This window comes from Carya illinoinensis, chromosome 6, assembly GCF_018687715.1.
Source record: "Carya illinoinensis cultivar Pawnee chromosome 6, C.illinoinensisPawnee_v1, whole genome shotgun sequence".
Classification (NCBI taxonomy): Eukaryota; Viridiplantae; Streptophyta; class Magnoliopsida; order Fagales; family Juglandaceae; genus Carya; species Carya illinoinensis.
The window spans coordinates 7,347,689-7,363,743 of NC_056757.1; the positions used below are offsets into that span (position 1 = coordinate 7,347,689).

The 16,055-nt window shown below is 32.2% G+C and overlaps 2 protein-coding genes across 2 annotated transcripts; both read right to left on the bottom strand.

The window, feature by feature from the left end:
* Positions 1–1,581: 1,581 nt before the first annotated feature.
* On the bottom strand, positions 1,582–3,305 carry LOC122312983 (benzyl alcohol O-benzoyltransferase-like). The gene is made up of 2 exons (XM_043127675.1): positions 2,796–3,305; positions 1,582–2,700 (listed from the first exon to the last, which is right to left on the bottom strand). The coding sequence occupies exons 1-2, from the start codon at positions 3,069–3,071 to the stop codon at positions 1,765–1,767; spliced, it is 1,212 nt and encodes a 403-aa protein (XP_042983609.1). The 5' UTR covers positions 3,072–3,305; the 3' UTR covers positions 1,582–1,764.
* Positions 3,114–6,552, bottom strand: LOC122312595 (secreted RxLR effector protein 161-like). The gene is made up of 2 exons (XM_043127244.1): positions 6,363–6,552; positions 3,114–3,367 (listed from the first exon to the last, which is right to left on the bottom strand). Exons 1-2 carry the CDS (start codon positions 6,550–6,552, stop codon positions 3,114–3,116), a joined length of 444 nt encoding a protein of 147 aa, XP_042983178.1.
* Positions 6,553–16,055: the final 9,503 nt, after the last annotated feature.

Sequence of the window (16,055 nt, forward strand, 5' to 3'; positions counted from 1 at the left end):
TGTAGAATGTAGTGTGAAGATGATAAATAAATTTGTTTTATTTGCAATGGTATGTAAGTTCTGCACACTTTTAAAAAAAATTAAATAAATTTGAGACTACTATAAAAAAATTATTTTTTAATAATAGATCTTATTTTTTTAAAATGAGTATGCGACAGTTACTTATTTATAATTAAGACTAAAATTTAAAAAATATGAATAAGACTAAAATTTATGTAAAAACTTAATTTTTTTTTAATTATAAATCTTACTCTATTTTTCAAAATATACACATTTCATAACTAATTATATTGGTATTATTAGAAAAAATAGAAAATTTTTACTTATTATTCATATATTATAGATTACGTTTATTCTTTTATTTTAATAATTATATAGTGTAAGAATAATAAATATAAAATTTTAATTAATTTAATAAAATTAAAATAAAAATATAAAAAATAAATAAAAATAAGTATAATATATATGGCATGGATGATGAAAAATAAAGTAACAAATGAAAGGGCAATGCAAATGCGTACGCTCATTCAGAACCACTACACGATGGGACATCAGAAAAGTAGTTGTATAGCTTGTAAATGGACAACCTACCAAAGGACCCTACAGTTGACAAATCCTCGACAATTTTCGATGAAAAATTCTATTAACAAGTCTGTATTATTATTTTTATTATTTTTAATTTTTTTTCTTATTAATATATAATATATAGATGATTAGTAAAAAAAATTTAATTATTTAAAAAACTAAAATATTTAAAAAATTAAAAAATATAAAAAATTATGTAATAAGTGATTTATGAAACTTATGAATAACAAAGTTCATTTTCAATAGAGTGACTCAACTGCCCTGGATCACCCATCTAAATTAGGGTCTTTAGTGGAAAATTTTTTGTTTTTTGTTTTCAAATATTTTAGAATTTTTTTTAGAACTTTTAAGAAAATATAAAATTTATAACATTAATAAAAAAAATATTTATTTAATTATTAAATAAAAGAAAAGAAAAGGTGTCGAGAAAAATGCTCTATCCCATTATTAAGATTCCAAACATTCCTCTTTTGGATAAGTCTCCTACAACTTTTTTAAAAATGGATAAGCCATTTTGTATTTTTTAATTTTATATGAATTTTTAAATTTCTTTAATTATTTAAAAAATATATTTATTAAAAAATATTTACTTAATTATGAAGTAAAGAAATTAAAATAAATAAAAAAATTCATAGGAAGAATTTGAATAGGTTTAACTTTTTCCTTGAAAAATAATAAAATGGAGACTTGGGACTATAAGTCTATCGAGGATCTCATTGATTATTGTAAATTCTTTTTTTTTTTAATATTTTTTAAACATTTAGAATATTAAAGAAAATTATAAAATAATAACAAAATATTTTCTTAATTATTAAATAAAAAAATACAATCAATACCTACTTTCGATGCGTATTATCGGTAAGGCTCGGATTTTTCTAATGAAATGGGAATCGGGACTGCTACACAGGAATTTTGAATTTCACCTTGGATGATTCTAGTGTGCTGCTTAAACTGTTGGTCGTGTTGATTAGTGTAAATTTCCTTCTTCTTTTTAAATAAATAAATAAATAAATAAATAATTTTAAAAAATAAAAATATAGATTAATACATTAAAAATTATTTTCTCAATCATAAAATTAAAAAAAAAAAAAATTTAAATACATTAGGGGTGAAACTCGGCATTCTAGTTCTTTTCTTTTCCCTTTATTCAAACGACTTGCCTTCCGACATGAGTTGGGTTCACAGTTTAGACACATTGAAATTGGTTTTGTTGCTACTCTCCGGCATGTTTTTCAGAAAGAAATCCAACTCCTTGACTAATATTTCCATTGCTGGGACCGGCAAGCAAATTCCCACGGCTATCCCTTCCTCTCCTTTACTATTCTTACAAGGAATATAGAAGCTCCCCGTTCTAGGAATGCTGCTTATAAGACATTCTGCTGGCCCACCATAAGTTGGCTTGCCCCACCCAAAGTCCACCTTTCCAAACCCGGCACGTGTTGTATCCGAAACAACGAATGTCCTCACCACCGTAAGGACTGGCCGGCCTCTGGTCACCATTAGATCTGCCACCGACCGCAAATACTCCTCGTTCACTTCTTTTTTTGCCTTCCTCACCAATTCCAAAGCATAACCCAAATTAGTGTTTTCGCAGAGCTTTCCGACAGTTGTGACTGCTGCTGGGTACACAAAAACGTTGCCGTAGTAACCGCTCGGTAACGGAGGATTGAACTTGCCTCTCGCGTTGACGAGGGACATCATGCGCACCTCCTCGTTGCTGTCGAACTGGAGTGCGATGGTGCGGCATCGCCAAAGGCATGCGATGATCACCTCAAAGGTGGTGGACTGGCTCAGGTGATGCGGCACAAACCTACGGATGGCAGACACCTCGGTACGGCCGAAAAAGAAGGAGCGGATAGCCATGTCCTTGAGCGGGGTGACGGTGCCACCCTTGGTGTCGATTACCCCGTCGTACTCGCGGTGCGTGCATGTCACGCATGTTGGGTCCCTCGCATTTAAGAGATGTCTCTGCCATACGGGTAAGACGGAAGGGGCGCCCGCCCCCCGCGCCACCTCGCTCACGGCTGTCATGAACTGGACCAGACCGGCGGCATCGCTCATCGTGTGGTTGAGGCGTAGTCCGAAGATGAACCCGCCACATTTAAGCCGCGTCACCTGCGCCATGCAAGTCATGAAGATACCAATACGTACATGAACAACTTTGGGGGGGAAAATAAAAAAATTCACGAGTTCCTTGGCAGAATTTGTACCTGAATAAGCAGTAATGGGCAATGAAGAACCCCTCCAGAGCCTGGAAGGTCAAAAAGAAGCTCCTCCAAGCACGGGAATGGAGGTCGAAGAGCATCACCAAACTGCTCAAGTGTAACATCGGCATCTGCCTCGATGAATACGACACCCTCACCGGTGCATTCTACTACAAGTTTCCTTCCAGGCCCTTCTCTAAGCCTGCCTGCAAATGGGTAGTAAAACACAAGTGTTTGAGCAAGTGCCTCTCTGATGACTTTCACAGGGTCTCTCCCTTGCATCGAGGGATCGTGTCTATAAAATTGTATCACCGGGGCTTGAAATCAGAAACTTTCTTGATCGTCGATATCAGAAAGTTGTTTGAACTCGTAGGGTGTGGGCTTAGCTGGAGCAATTAACTCGGGCTTAGCCCTTCGTACTGTGAATACCAGAGACTGAGTTGGTGCTGCCATGGCAAGAAAATGGTTCTTAGCAGACTTTCTAATGCGTGCACACCGCGCTATAATTCGGTCTTCGAAGTTGCCATTTATAGAGAAGAGGTGAAAGTGCCGTACAACTTGCGCATAGCATCTAATACCTGAGAGCAGCAAAAATGGCTTATCTATTTTTATCTTTATTTTTAAATTTAAATAAATTTTTCTTAAAATCATATGTATCGGCTTATTTATATTTATAATTTTGAGTAATTATAATCAATCATTATTTATTTTTGAAGATGTCATTTTTTTAAATATTATTTTTATTATTTTTTCTTATCCAAATTATGAAATATTTGTATGAAATTAGACCACACATAGAGTATGTGTGAATTTTTCTATATTACTGAATATATATATATATATATATATATAAATATATGGTAGATTGAATTTATTAGATTTGGATATTGAATTTGACTTGAATTTATTAGACTATCCAGATTTTAAGAAAAAAATAATAATAATAATATTTTTTTATTATTTGGTCAAAAAATACATAATTTAATGTAGGAATTTTTCTTGATCTTCAAAATCAATCTTCAAAAGATGTGATTTTGAAGATAAAGATACATAAACCATTACTAGTGCCCTTACAATTCTCAAATAAATAATCAAATCTTATAAAAAAATTTTATAAAAAATAAGTCTCATTAATAAAAAAATAAATTTTAACATTTTTTTTAAAATGGTATTTAATTTTTTACAAAAGTTTGTATAAGATTTATCTATTTAAAACTTATATAAATCATTTCTACTACTAAATGAGTAAGCACTTTTTTAAATTTGAGATAAAATCATATTTTTTTAATTTGTTTTTAACCGTTTAGATAATAAGTTAAGATGATATAAGATCGAAATTAAAATTAAAAATTCAATAAAATAATTTTTTTTTTAGATTTGAAAAAATTGAATTTTTTATTATATTTTTTGTGAAAATTTTAAAAAATTGTAATAATTAGATGAATTGAAAGATTTCTTGGCCTCAAGCTTATTCTTTCTATATTCCATTGAAATAATTTTTTATTATTTTTTCCTCATACTTTTCTTTATAATTTTAACTATTCACTTAATTAAATTCTTTTCTTTATTATTTATATACTATATAGTGAATATAAAAAATTAAAAATTTTAAAAAATCATATATATATAATATGTATTGTACAGATAACGAAAAGAATTTTTATTTTAAATTTGATTATAATCGCGACGGATCTTACCTTTATCTTCCCACCAACTTCCGACTTCACCAGTCCCTTCTTCAAGATTAAATTGATTAATTATAAATAACTTTTTTATTCATTATTTTTACATTATATTTATATTTTATGTTTTTTTATTTATATTTATTAAATTTTAAAAAAGTTTTACTGATTATTCATACATCACATATTTAATAAAAAATTAAAATTAAAATTAAAAAAATTATATATAATATATTATATAAAATGACGAGCAAAATCTTTTACTTATAAATTAGTGATCAGCAATACCAATCACCGGTCAATTTGTTGTAACAAAACTTCACTGCATGCAAATTATTTGATAAGAATAATGTTATATATAGTATGAAAGAATGTAAATCTTATTTTAAAATTTAAATAAAAAATTATAAAATTGAGTAATGATATATATAGTTATTTTTATATATTTATTTTATATTTTATTGATATAATTAATTTTTTTAATTTTTTTAATATACAATTAATTATATTAATAAAATGTATAAAAAATATATATATAAATGATTATAAACAATATTTTTATTTCAGAAAATGGTTGTTGGTTGAATGTTTAATGAATTCAGCGACTCGGGGGAGGTGGTCTTGCGGATTTTGTTTTATCTGAAGCACGATACACATGTTTTTTTCGTGGCGGTTCATGATCGTCAAATGAATTACTCGGTGGTCGTCATGCGGATTATCTTTCACGTGTGAAACACGATATACAGACATCTGTTTTTACCTGAATTTCAATAGATCCTCGTGTGGTTGCCATAGCCTCTACGTGGCACGCAGTAGTGAGCAGGCCGGCTTGAGGGCCAGGGTAGCAATAGAGGTTGGAAAAGTAAATCTTATTAGGTGCTTGTGGCACGGGACATATAATTATAACTGAAATAGAAATAAAAAAGAATAAAAGAAATAATAAGGAACTTCAATTGTAGAAAAATTTCACTTATAATAAAAAGATTACAAGAATTTTTCTCTTGAATAAGGAGAGCACAATTGACAATACCATCTCTTATAAAATGAGAAAACTCACTCTTTCTTATAAAAAGAGAGATAATATATAGGAGAAACCTCACTATTTTTCTCTCTAAAACTCTCTCTTTCTTTAAATGTTTTTTTCAAAATGGGATAGGTTTCTAAAAGCAAAAACATGTATTTATAGAAGTTAAAGGAGGTGGAAGATGGCGGAAGCAAGTGGAAGATGGTGGAATCAAATGTGAACGCAAGCTTGATGTAGGTTGTCAACTAGCTACCATTTTTGACCCATAAAGAAGATGGCGGAAGCAAGTGGAAGATGGCAGAAGCAAATGTGAATGCAAGCTCAACTAGCCACTATTTTTGACCCATAAAAGTGGCTTTACCGCTACATATCTCCCACTTAAAGTCACTTTTGTAATTCTTCTATCTTTTCTACACTTTCCATCTCTATGCCGCTTACATATCTGCTAGGCCTAAGGAGGATCGATACCAGATAAACTTGTTATTATTAATTGGCTTTGTTAATATATCTGCTAGGTTGTCTTTTGTATGGATTTTTTGTATATCCACACTTCCTTTTTCCACCTTCTCACGAACGAAGTGATACTGAACTCGTATGTGCTTTGTCCTTTAATGAAATGCTGGATTCTTTGCTAAATGCAAAGCGCTCTGACTATCACAAAATAAATTAACCTTCTCTTGTACGTGTCCGAGCTCTTCCAGCAGCATTTGCAACCATATTGCCTCTTTGCTAGTTTGTGTAGCTGCGACATATTCTGCCTCTGTTGTAGAAGTAGCCACGATAGACTGCAATTTGAAACCCAGCTTACAGCTCCTCCAGCAAGAGTAAACACATAACCTGAGGTGGACTTGCTCTTGTCAAGATCACCTGCATAATCTGAATCAACATAGCCTCTGACAGTAAAGTCTGATCCGTCATAACATAATGCGACATTTGAGGTACCCTTGACATATCTCAGGATCCTCTTTACAGCACTCCAATGCTCTTTATCAGGATTTGTCATGTATCGACTAACCACTCCCACTGATTGTGCAATGTCTGGTCTTGTACAAACCATAGCGAACATTAAGCTACCCACTGCTGATGCATACGGTACTCGAGACATTTCCATCCTCTCTGCTTCATTGCTAGGACTCATACTTGAGGATAACTTGAAATTAATAGGAAGAGAGGTAGAAATTGGCTTACAATATTGCATGTTGAAGCGTCGCAAGATTTTCTTCAAATAATTTTTCTGAGAAAGCCATATCTTCCTATTATTTCTGTCTCAGTAAATTTGCATCCCTAGAATCTTGTTTGCTGGTCCCAAGTCCTTCATTTCAAACTCCCTAGCCAACTGTGCCTTTAAGTCTGTAATACGATCTTTGTTGGGGCCTGCTACCAACATGTCGTCAACATACAACAACAGAATAATGAAATTACCATCACCAAATCTCTTGTAGTAAACACAAGGATCTGAACTATGTCTGTTGTATCTAAGGCTCATGATAAAGGAATCAAATCTCTTATACCAACATCTCGGCGCCTGTTTGAGACCGTATAGAGATTTGTTCAACCTGCAAACCAAGTTCTCTTTTTCTTTTTCTTCAAAACCTTCTGGTTGGAGCATGTAAATTTCTTCTTCAATTTCTCCATGAAGAAATGCAGTTTTCACGTCCAGTTGTTCTAAGTACAAGTCAAATGTAGCACACATCGCAAGGACTGCTCGAACCGTTGAAAGTCGAACAACAGGAGAGAATATTTCGTTGAAGTCTATGCCTTCTTTCTGAGCGAATCCTTTCACCACCAATCTAGCACAATACCACTCCACTTGGTCATTGCCATTTCGTTTGATCTTGTAAACCCATTTGTTTCCGATGGCCTTTCTTCCTTGTGGTAGTGGTACAAGATCCCATGTTTTGTTTTTATGGAGAGCTTCAATTTCTTCTTGCATTGCAACCATCCACAGAGAAGCTTCTTGACTATTTGTAGCCTCATGGAAAGTTGACGGTTCTCCATCTTGTGTTAGTAGACAGTATGCGACATTTCCCTCCATGATGTACTCTGAGTGCCAAGCTGGTTCTCTTCTCTCCCGAGTTGATCGTGGAACTTGTGGGATTGCACACTCAGCTTGTTTTTGTTCTTCGTGCTCTGATATTGCTTCAGAAGAACCTGGAACTTCTAATTCTTGTCTTTCTTCAACTTGAACTGTAGTAGTCTCTGGTTTCTCTTTTGAAGCGCTATCATTTTCTTTTTCTTGTACCTTATTTTCTATAAATACAACATCACTGCTGATTAGCACCTTGCGGGCAGTGGGATCCCACAGGCGATACCCCTTGACTCCATCAGCATACCCTAAGAAAATACATTTTCTAGATTTTGGATCTAGCTTTGATGTTTCTTGGGCGTTGTACATAACATAAACAGGACTTCCAAATGTATGTAAGTGAGAATAATCAGCTGGCTTATCAGTCCACATCTCCATCGGCGTTTTCAGATCAATTGCGGTTGATGGTGACCGATTGATCACATAACAAGCAGTCTTGACTGCTTCTGCCCAAAATGACTTGGCCATTCCCGCAGTTCTCAACATCGCTCTTCTTCGTTCTAACAAGGTTCTGTTCATCCGCTCTGCTACTCCATTTTGTTGTGGAGTGTATGTCACCGTGAGCTGCCTTTTGATACCTTCTTGTTGACAGAAGCTATCAAATTCAATACCAGTATATTCTCCTCCATTGTCTGTCTTTAAACACTTGATCTTCTTTTCAGATTCAAGCTCAACCCGCGCTTTGAATATTTTAAAAACTGGAAATACATCTGCTTTATTTTTTATTGGATACACCCAACATCTCCTGGAGTAATCGTCAATAAATGACACAAAGTACTTTGCTTCTCCTAGGGACAAAATTGGTGCTTGCCAAACATCAGAATGGATTAGTTCTAAGATAGCTTTACTTCTAGCAGAGGAACTACTGAATTTCAATCTGTGCTGCTTACTAGTAACACAATGCTCACAAAAGGGTAATGAAACCTTTTTGAGCCCTGGAAGAAGCTTTTGTTCAGCAAGAATCTTCAAACCTCGTTCTGACATGTGGCTAAGCTTACGGTGCCACATCATTGTTAATTCTTCTGCAGAACTTGCCAACGCAGTGGATGCTTCTCCTTCTTGTTGTGTTTCTCCTTTAAGCATATATAAATTTGCAGATATCTTTTCCGCTTTCATCATTACAAGCACGCCTTTAACTATTTTCATGATCCCATCTTGAATATGGGTTTTACACCCACTATTATCTAATTGTCCTAAAGACAATAGATTTTTCTTCAGGCCTTTCACATGTCGTACCTCCTGAATGGTGCGAACTGTACCGTCACACATCTTCAATTTGATGGTACCAATACCAACAATCTCCAAGGCATGATCGTCTCCTATGAACACAGATCCTCCTGAAATAGGTTCATATTGATGGAACCATTCTCTCTGGGGAGTCATATGCCATATTGCTCCTGAGTCAATAAGCCAGACATCAGTGAATTTTCTTCTACCTTCAGTAACTGTTGTTGCCTCACTGTATAAAATTTCACCATCATCTGAGGTGCTTGCTACACAACCCTGAGCTTTTGACAACTCAGGGCCTTTTCCTTTGGCTTCTTCGTTCTTCTTGAGATGCCAACACTCTCTTTTGTAGTGCCCTTTCTTGCCACAGTGATGACACTTGACATTCTTCTTACTTCTGGATTTTGATCTACTCTGATTTTGACTCCCACTAGGGCTACGTTCCGTTGATCTCCCTCTCGTCATTACCAAAGCTTCGGCTTGTTGTGAACCTCCTGGTCTATCTTCTTTGCTTTTGCGCCGACTTTCTTTTTCAAGAACTGCAGCTGCAATATCATCGAAGACTAGAATTTCAATATTGTTGGTTAAGTTGATGATGAGTTGATCATACGAATCAGGTAGACTTTGAAGTAGAATTTCAGCACGTTCACCCGTCTCTATGTTGTGCCCCATTGCTGTGAGCTGTGAAAATAAAGTGTTGAGGGTGTTGATGTGGTCTGTCACCATAGTTGACTCCATCATCCGAAGGGTATAGAGTTTTCTTCTCAAGAAAATTTTGTTGTGTAGTGATTTGGCCCCGTACAATTTTGTCAGAGTATCCTATATCTCTTTTGCTGTCTTTTTCTCCGCCACATTTGACAATACTCCATCAGCTAGTGCTAGGTACAGATTAGCAATAGCATTGTCATCCATCTCGTTCCACTTGCCGTCGTCAGTGATCTCATCGGGCCTATCTCCAATTGCCGTCAAGCAATTATCTTTCCTCAAAATTGCTTTTATTCTCATTTTCCACAATGAGAAATTACTCCTATTGAACTTCTCTATTTCGTACTTCGTCGCCATTATTGAAGATGCCTCCTTTCCACTAACTGGATCTAACTGTAGCACGAAAACCGGCTATAAACCTGATGCTCTAATACCACTGTTAGGCGCTTGTGGTACGGGGCATACAATTACAACTGAAGTAGAAATGAGAAAAAATAAAAGAAATAATAAGGAACTCTAATTGTAGAAGAATTTCACTTATAGCAAAAGGATTACAAGAATTTTTCTCTTGAATAAGGAGAGCACAATTGAGAATACCCTCTCTTATAAAAGGAGAAAACTCACTCTTTCTTATAAAAGGAGAGACATAATATAGGAGAAACCTCACTATTTTTCTCTCTAAAACTCTCTCTCTTTCTTTAAATTTTTCTTTCAAAATGGGATAGGTTTCTAAAAGCAAAAACATGTATTTATAGGAGTTAAAGGAGGTGGAAGATGACGGAAGCAAGTGGAAGATGGCGGAAGCAAATGTGAATGTAAGCTTGATGTAGGTTGTCAACTAGCCACCATTTTTTACCCATAAAGAAGATAGCGGAAGCAAGTGGAAGATGGCGGAAGCAAATGTGAATGCAAGCTCAACTAGCCACCATTTTTTACCCATAAAAGTGGCTTTACCGCTACAAATCTATACTAAAACGATTCGTTTTATTTAATTTGGAATACTGATACCGAGCGACAAAGTGAAGAAATGGAAACAGAAGAAAAAAATTAAAAGGAGATCCCATTTGAAAGAAAACTGTTTACAGTCTTCCAAAAATCAAAAATACGTACTACCATGGAAATCTCATTTGAAGGAAAAAATTGAAGGTTGAAAACTGTATTTACAGTTTTAAAAAAATCAAAGAAATCCACTATTACGGAAATCCCATCTAAAGAGAGAGAAAAAAATGAAAGTTGAAGAATATTGCATTTATAATTTTTTAAAAACTAAAGAAATCCACTATCATGAAAATTCCATTTGAACAAAAATAAATAAATAAATGAAAAATGGAGAAGACTCAATACAATAGAAAAAAAAAATACATTTTCGATCTGATGGAAAATATCATTTCTTTCTCAAATAGCATATTTGCAAATGTCACGAAAATTCAATGTGTTTGCGACGAAAAGTTTTGTTATATGCAAGTAAAGTCGTATACTAATCTGCGTATTAATTCTAATTTATTCATATTTAAAATTTAAATTAACACTATTTTTAATAAAATTTATTTTTTGATGAATCACATTAAATTAATACACATATTAATGCACAATTATGCTTGTAACTAGATTTTTTCTTATTTCATTTTCCCGATTTCTTGCAATTTTCCCATTTTGCAAGAAATCTATTTCTCCATCAGCATCTCTCTTTCCCCAAAAGCTCTCTATTCTCTTAAGTTGCGTTTAAGTAATAGGTAATTTCAAATATTTTATAAATAATAATAAAAATTAATAATGACTATCCAAACAGACTCTTAATCTCTCTCTTATCAAGATTCAAGTCAGTCGAGTTTTTTTCATAGAGAGAGGAGCATGAGCAGAAGAAAGTTGGAGGCTACGAATCGTGACGTGGCATCCAAACCAGATTGCCACGTCATGGTGTGCGATATAAATAAATTCGATCAACAGCGGAATACAATTTCTCATTAACACAAACAGTGAACAATAATTATGTTTTATATGTTTTTTTCTTATACCATTCCCGTTAGTATAGCCTTAAAGTTTTGGATTGAAACTCATCATGGGTACCCCATTTCAAAAGAAGAATTCTATTGATAAGTTTCCGGCAATGACATATTCAATCAGAAAGACGATATTTGCAAGAATTTTATCATCCATAATCTCTGTACATTACATATTATATTTATTTTTATTTTTTCAAATTTTAATTTTTTTTAATTTTATTATTTTTAAACTGATATAATTCTTCTACTCATTATCTACATAATACACATTAAATAAGAGAAAAACATAATAAAAAAATTATGTATAAAATATATTGTGAGAATGATGAGTAGAATTTTTTTTATTTGTAATGATATATAAATTTTGCACACTTTTAAAAAAAATTAAGTAAATTTGAAAAAAAAATTATTTTTTAATAATAGATTTTAGTTTTTTTAAAATGAATCCATGAAATTGATACATTCTAAGATTATATTTAACATTATTTCTATAAATACTTATATGCATTATAAAAATAATAATATTTACAATTATAAATAAGTAATTGTCTCATACTCTTTTTAAAAAATATAAATAAAATTAAAATTGATGTAAAAAATTAGTTTTTTAACTATAGATTTTATTCTTTTTTTAAATAATACACATTCTATAACTAACTATATTGTGTTACTAGAAAAAATGGAAAAATTTTACTTGTTAGTCATATATTATATATTATGCATATTTTTTTATTTTAATAATTATAAAGTATAAGAATAATAAGTAAAAAAATTAATTAATTTAATAAATTAAAAATAAAATAAATATAATATATATCGCATGGATGGTGAAAAGGAAAACAATAAATGTCTGAGCAATGCATTTGTGTACGTCGATTCATAACGACCTCACGATTATTGATGGGACATCAAAAAAGTAGGTGTATGGCCTGTAAATGGACAACCTACCCAAAGGACCACCTACTGACAAATGACTCGGCAATTTTCGATAGAAAATGATATACTTACTATTTTACTATAATTTATTTATTATTATTTTTATTTAATTTTTTTTTTAATTTTTTATTCTACTTAATGATTAAGAAAGTAGATATTAATAAAATTATATATTTTTTTAATTTTTTCTTAATAATTAAGAATATTAAAAAAATACTTAAAAGAAAATAAAATAAAAATAAAAAAATTTAAAATACACTTAAGTAGTAGATAGGTGATAATAGAGTAGTAAAGTTATCACTATCCATTTTCGATAGAGTGGTTCAACGGCCTTGGGTCACTGATTTAATTTAAAAATAATGATACACTTATTAATTTTTTATTATTATTTTATCACTTTTTTTTAAGTTTTTAATTTTTTTAAATTTTTTTTACTTAATAATTAAGCAAGTGACTATCACTAAATTATATATTTTTAAAATTTTTTTAATGGTTAAAGATGTTAAAAAAATATTTTAAATAATAATAAAAAAATAAATATACTACAAGTAATAAAATAGTAGTAAAAGAGTAGTAAGTGTATCATTATCCTTTAAATTAGGGTATTGACTCTAATGGATTTTTTTTTTTCAAATATTTTAAAATTTATCTTAAAACTTTAAAGAAAATATAAAATTTATAATATCAAAAAAAATATTTATTTAATTATTAAATAAAAAGAAAGTTTCCAGAAAAATGCTCTAACCCATTATTAAGATCCTGTCTGTTACATAGATGAGACGAGATGAGATATTTTAAATAGTAATGAATAAAATTATTATAATATAATTTTTTAATATTAATTTTGTATTAAGATTTGAAAAAGTTAAATTTTTTATTATATTTTACATATGAATTTAAAAAAATTATAACAATGAGTTGAGATGAGATGTTTTGGATTTTGGTAAACAATCGGGGTCTAAGAATTCAAACATTTCTTTTTTGCATAAGTCTCCTCAAACTTTTTGAAAAATGGATAAGCCATTTTTTTTTTATTTTATATGAATTTTTAAATTACTTTAATTATTTTAAAAAAAATTATATATTTATTAAAAAATATTTACTTAATTATGAAGTAAAAAAATTAAAATAAAAAAAATCATCGAAAAAATTTGGATAGGTTTAACTTTTGAGTTTTGATAGGCATTAGCCACTGTAGCGGTGTGCAATTTTTGCACACCCTAGTGCCAATTTTTTTTTTTTTCCTTTCTGCTGAAATACATTTGAACGCAACCTCATTTCAGGTTTTGAAAGTTTGAACCCATCCTGATCCCCCGCCCCTCTCCCTTCCTCTCATTCTCTAGTCGCCCAACACACTTGAGCATCGCCATCTTTGTCGTCGCCCAACACCTGCGACTCATCGGCCTGCATCTGCCCATCGCCACCCATCCCACTCCCACACCCCCCTCCCTTCCTCCCGTACTTCTGGCCGTCTAGCTCACTCATTTCATAGGAACTACTCGTTGCCCTCCCTTCGCCAGCACCACCACGCAACGCACCCTCAACATCGCCCAGCACTTGCGGCGAGTTGGCCTCCATCTGCCCATCGCCGCCCAATACTTGCGACTCCTACCTCTGTTTCACCACCCATCTACTCAACAACAAGAAGTAACTCCTACCTTTGTCTCATTTCTAGCTTTCTAAGAAATGATGGGATTATCAAGTGTTGGATTTTGTGGTTGCTACATTTAGATTGTGTTATATTGTTTGCCCAATTTCACACCTTTCATGGCTGATTAGGTGGTCTGAAAGGCAGGTTAATATTTTTATTTGGAGAAAGTTATAGTATAATCAATGCACGTACATAGGACTCTAGCACAAGTTTGATGCTTTTCTGCGTACTCGACCTTGGTCATTGGTCATGTACTGCTACATCATTTCCTTTTATTTTAGTCCTAATGCATGGATATTTTTCCATTAAGCATATGCAACTTAATTTATGCCATTTTTTAATAATAAGCTGATTGTTGTCTCTTACCCTAAAAATCAAAGAGTTTTTCTTCCTTATTTATACCTTTCATTATGTATGTTACTCTTCCTTGGCCAATTTAGATTTCTTTAGCATAGATCTTCCAAGAAATTTCAATTTTTTCCTCTTGTCATAGTAGCTTGCTTATTTATCTATCTATAAAGGCATAAATAAAATGAATGTAAGGTAGGTGTTTGAAGAAAGGCCTTTAAAGGAAAATTCTTTCGTTCATGGTTTTTAATTCTACTCTTTCTATTGTATAAAGGCTTTACAAGATATATATATATATATATATATATATAAAAGACCAGCTTCATAGTAGAGAGAAATCCCAAAGAATTCGGGACTTAAGGACACCTTGCATTACACCTCAACATTTCTGTTATAAGGTATCTATCTAATTCTGTTATAAAGAATCTATCTAGAGTTTTCTTGGTCTGGTGTAGTATTCTTGCATTTTTTATTTGTATTTGACCTGTTTCTTTTAGAAGCATTTCCTTGGTTCTGATCTAAGGCAGAAGAAATCACTGCCTTAACAATCAAGTTTCATTCATTTATGGTCCTAATAATTTATTCATCTAGTATTTTCCATTTAAATTTAATGCTACTGCCAGTTTTGGCTGATACGATGCATTGTAGGGACTACACCACTAGAGCTACTTTGCTTATTTGGTCCAAAAGAAACACTTCTTAATTGTCATTATTTCCACTGTAGCATTTCACTTACTATCTGCATCTAAATGCCTTGTTTCTCAATTCTAGAGATCCCCTGTGGTGGGCATATTGACAAGGCATGATTTCAAGCCTCTCAAACGGTCACTCATTTTGTAACATGCCTAACAAGAAGAATTATTTCTAACGATCAGGAAAGGGTAATCTTAACAAGTTCATTATTTAGATGAGTTTTACTTAACTTTAAATGTTGATAATTTTTCTTCTTTTATTTAAGTGTTCACTGTCCTTTGCTTATCAGTGTTGGTATTTTGGACTAGTCTTAATGGCCTTAATGTGGTTTAGCTACATTTTATGGTTCATACATGTTGACAATCATACATGAGTTGGTTCAATTGGGAGATACACGGCCAGTTTAGGCCTCTGTGTGCAAGTTGCAATGGACTTATTGCATTTGACTCATTGATATATTTCCTTTTAGCTATGGAATTGGTATATTTATATTTGTTTCCAGTATAATATCCTTTATGGGTAAGTAATTAAGTTTCCTCACCAATATCAACTTTTTGTAATAGGAGCTTCCAATATCAGTACAACCTATGAAAAATACTTGTAATTACTCCATATGAGGCAAAACCTAGGGTATGCTGCCTATGGTACCTCTCATGGGTTTAGGGTGCATTACAACAATCATGGGTTTACAGATTAGCGGCATACCAAGATCAGAGGGTTTACAGATTGTCAAATGCATCACATATTAGTGCATCACAAAATACCTTAATTTCAAGCTAATACCACTAATTTACAGCTAATATACCTAAACCCTAGAGATGAACAAAGATGGAGCAAACACAAAGAAAACAAGGAATGTATGCCTAAACCCTAGAATCAGAGCAACAATGGTTTTCCCAAAAGTTTTAAAA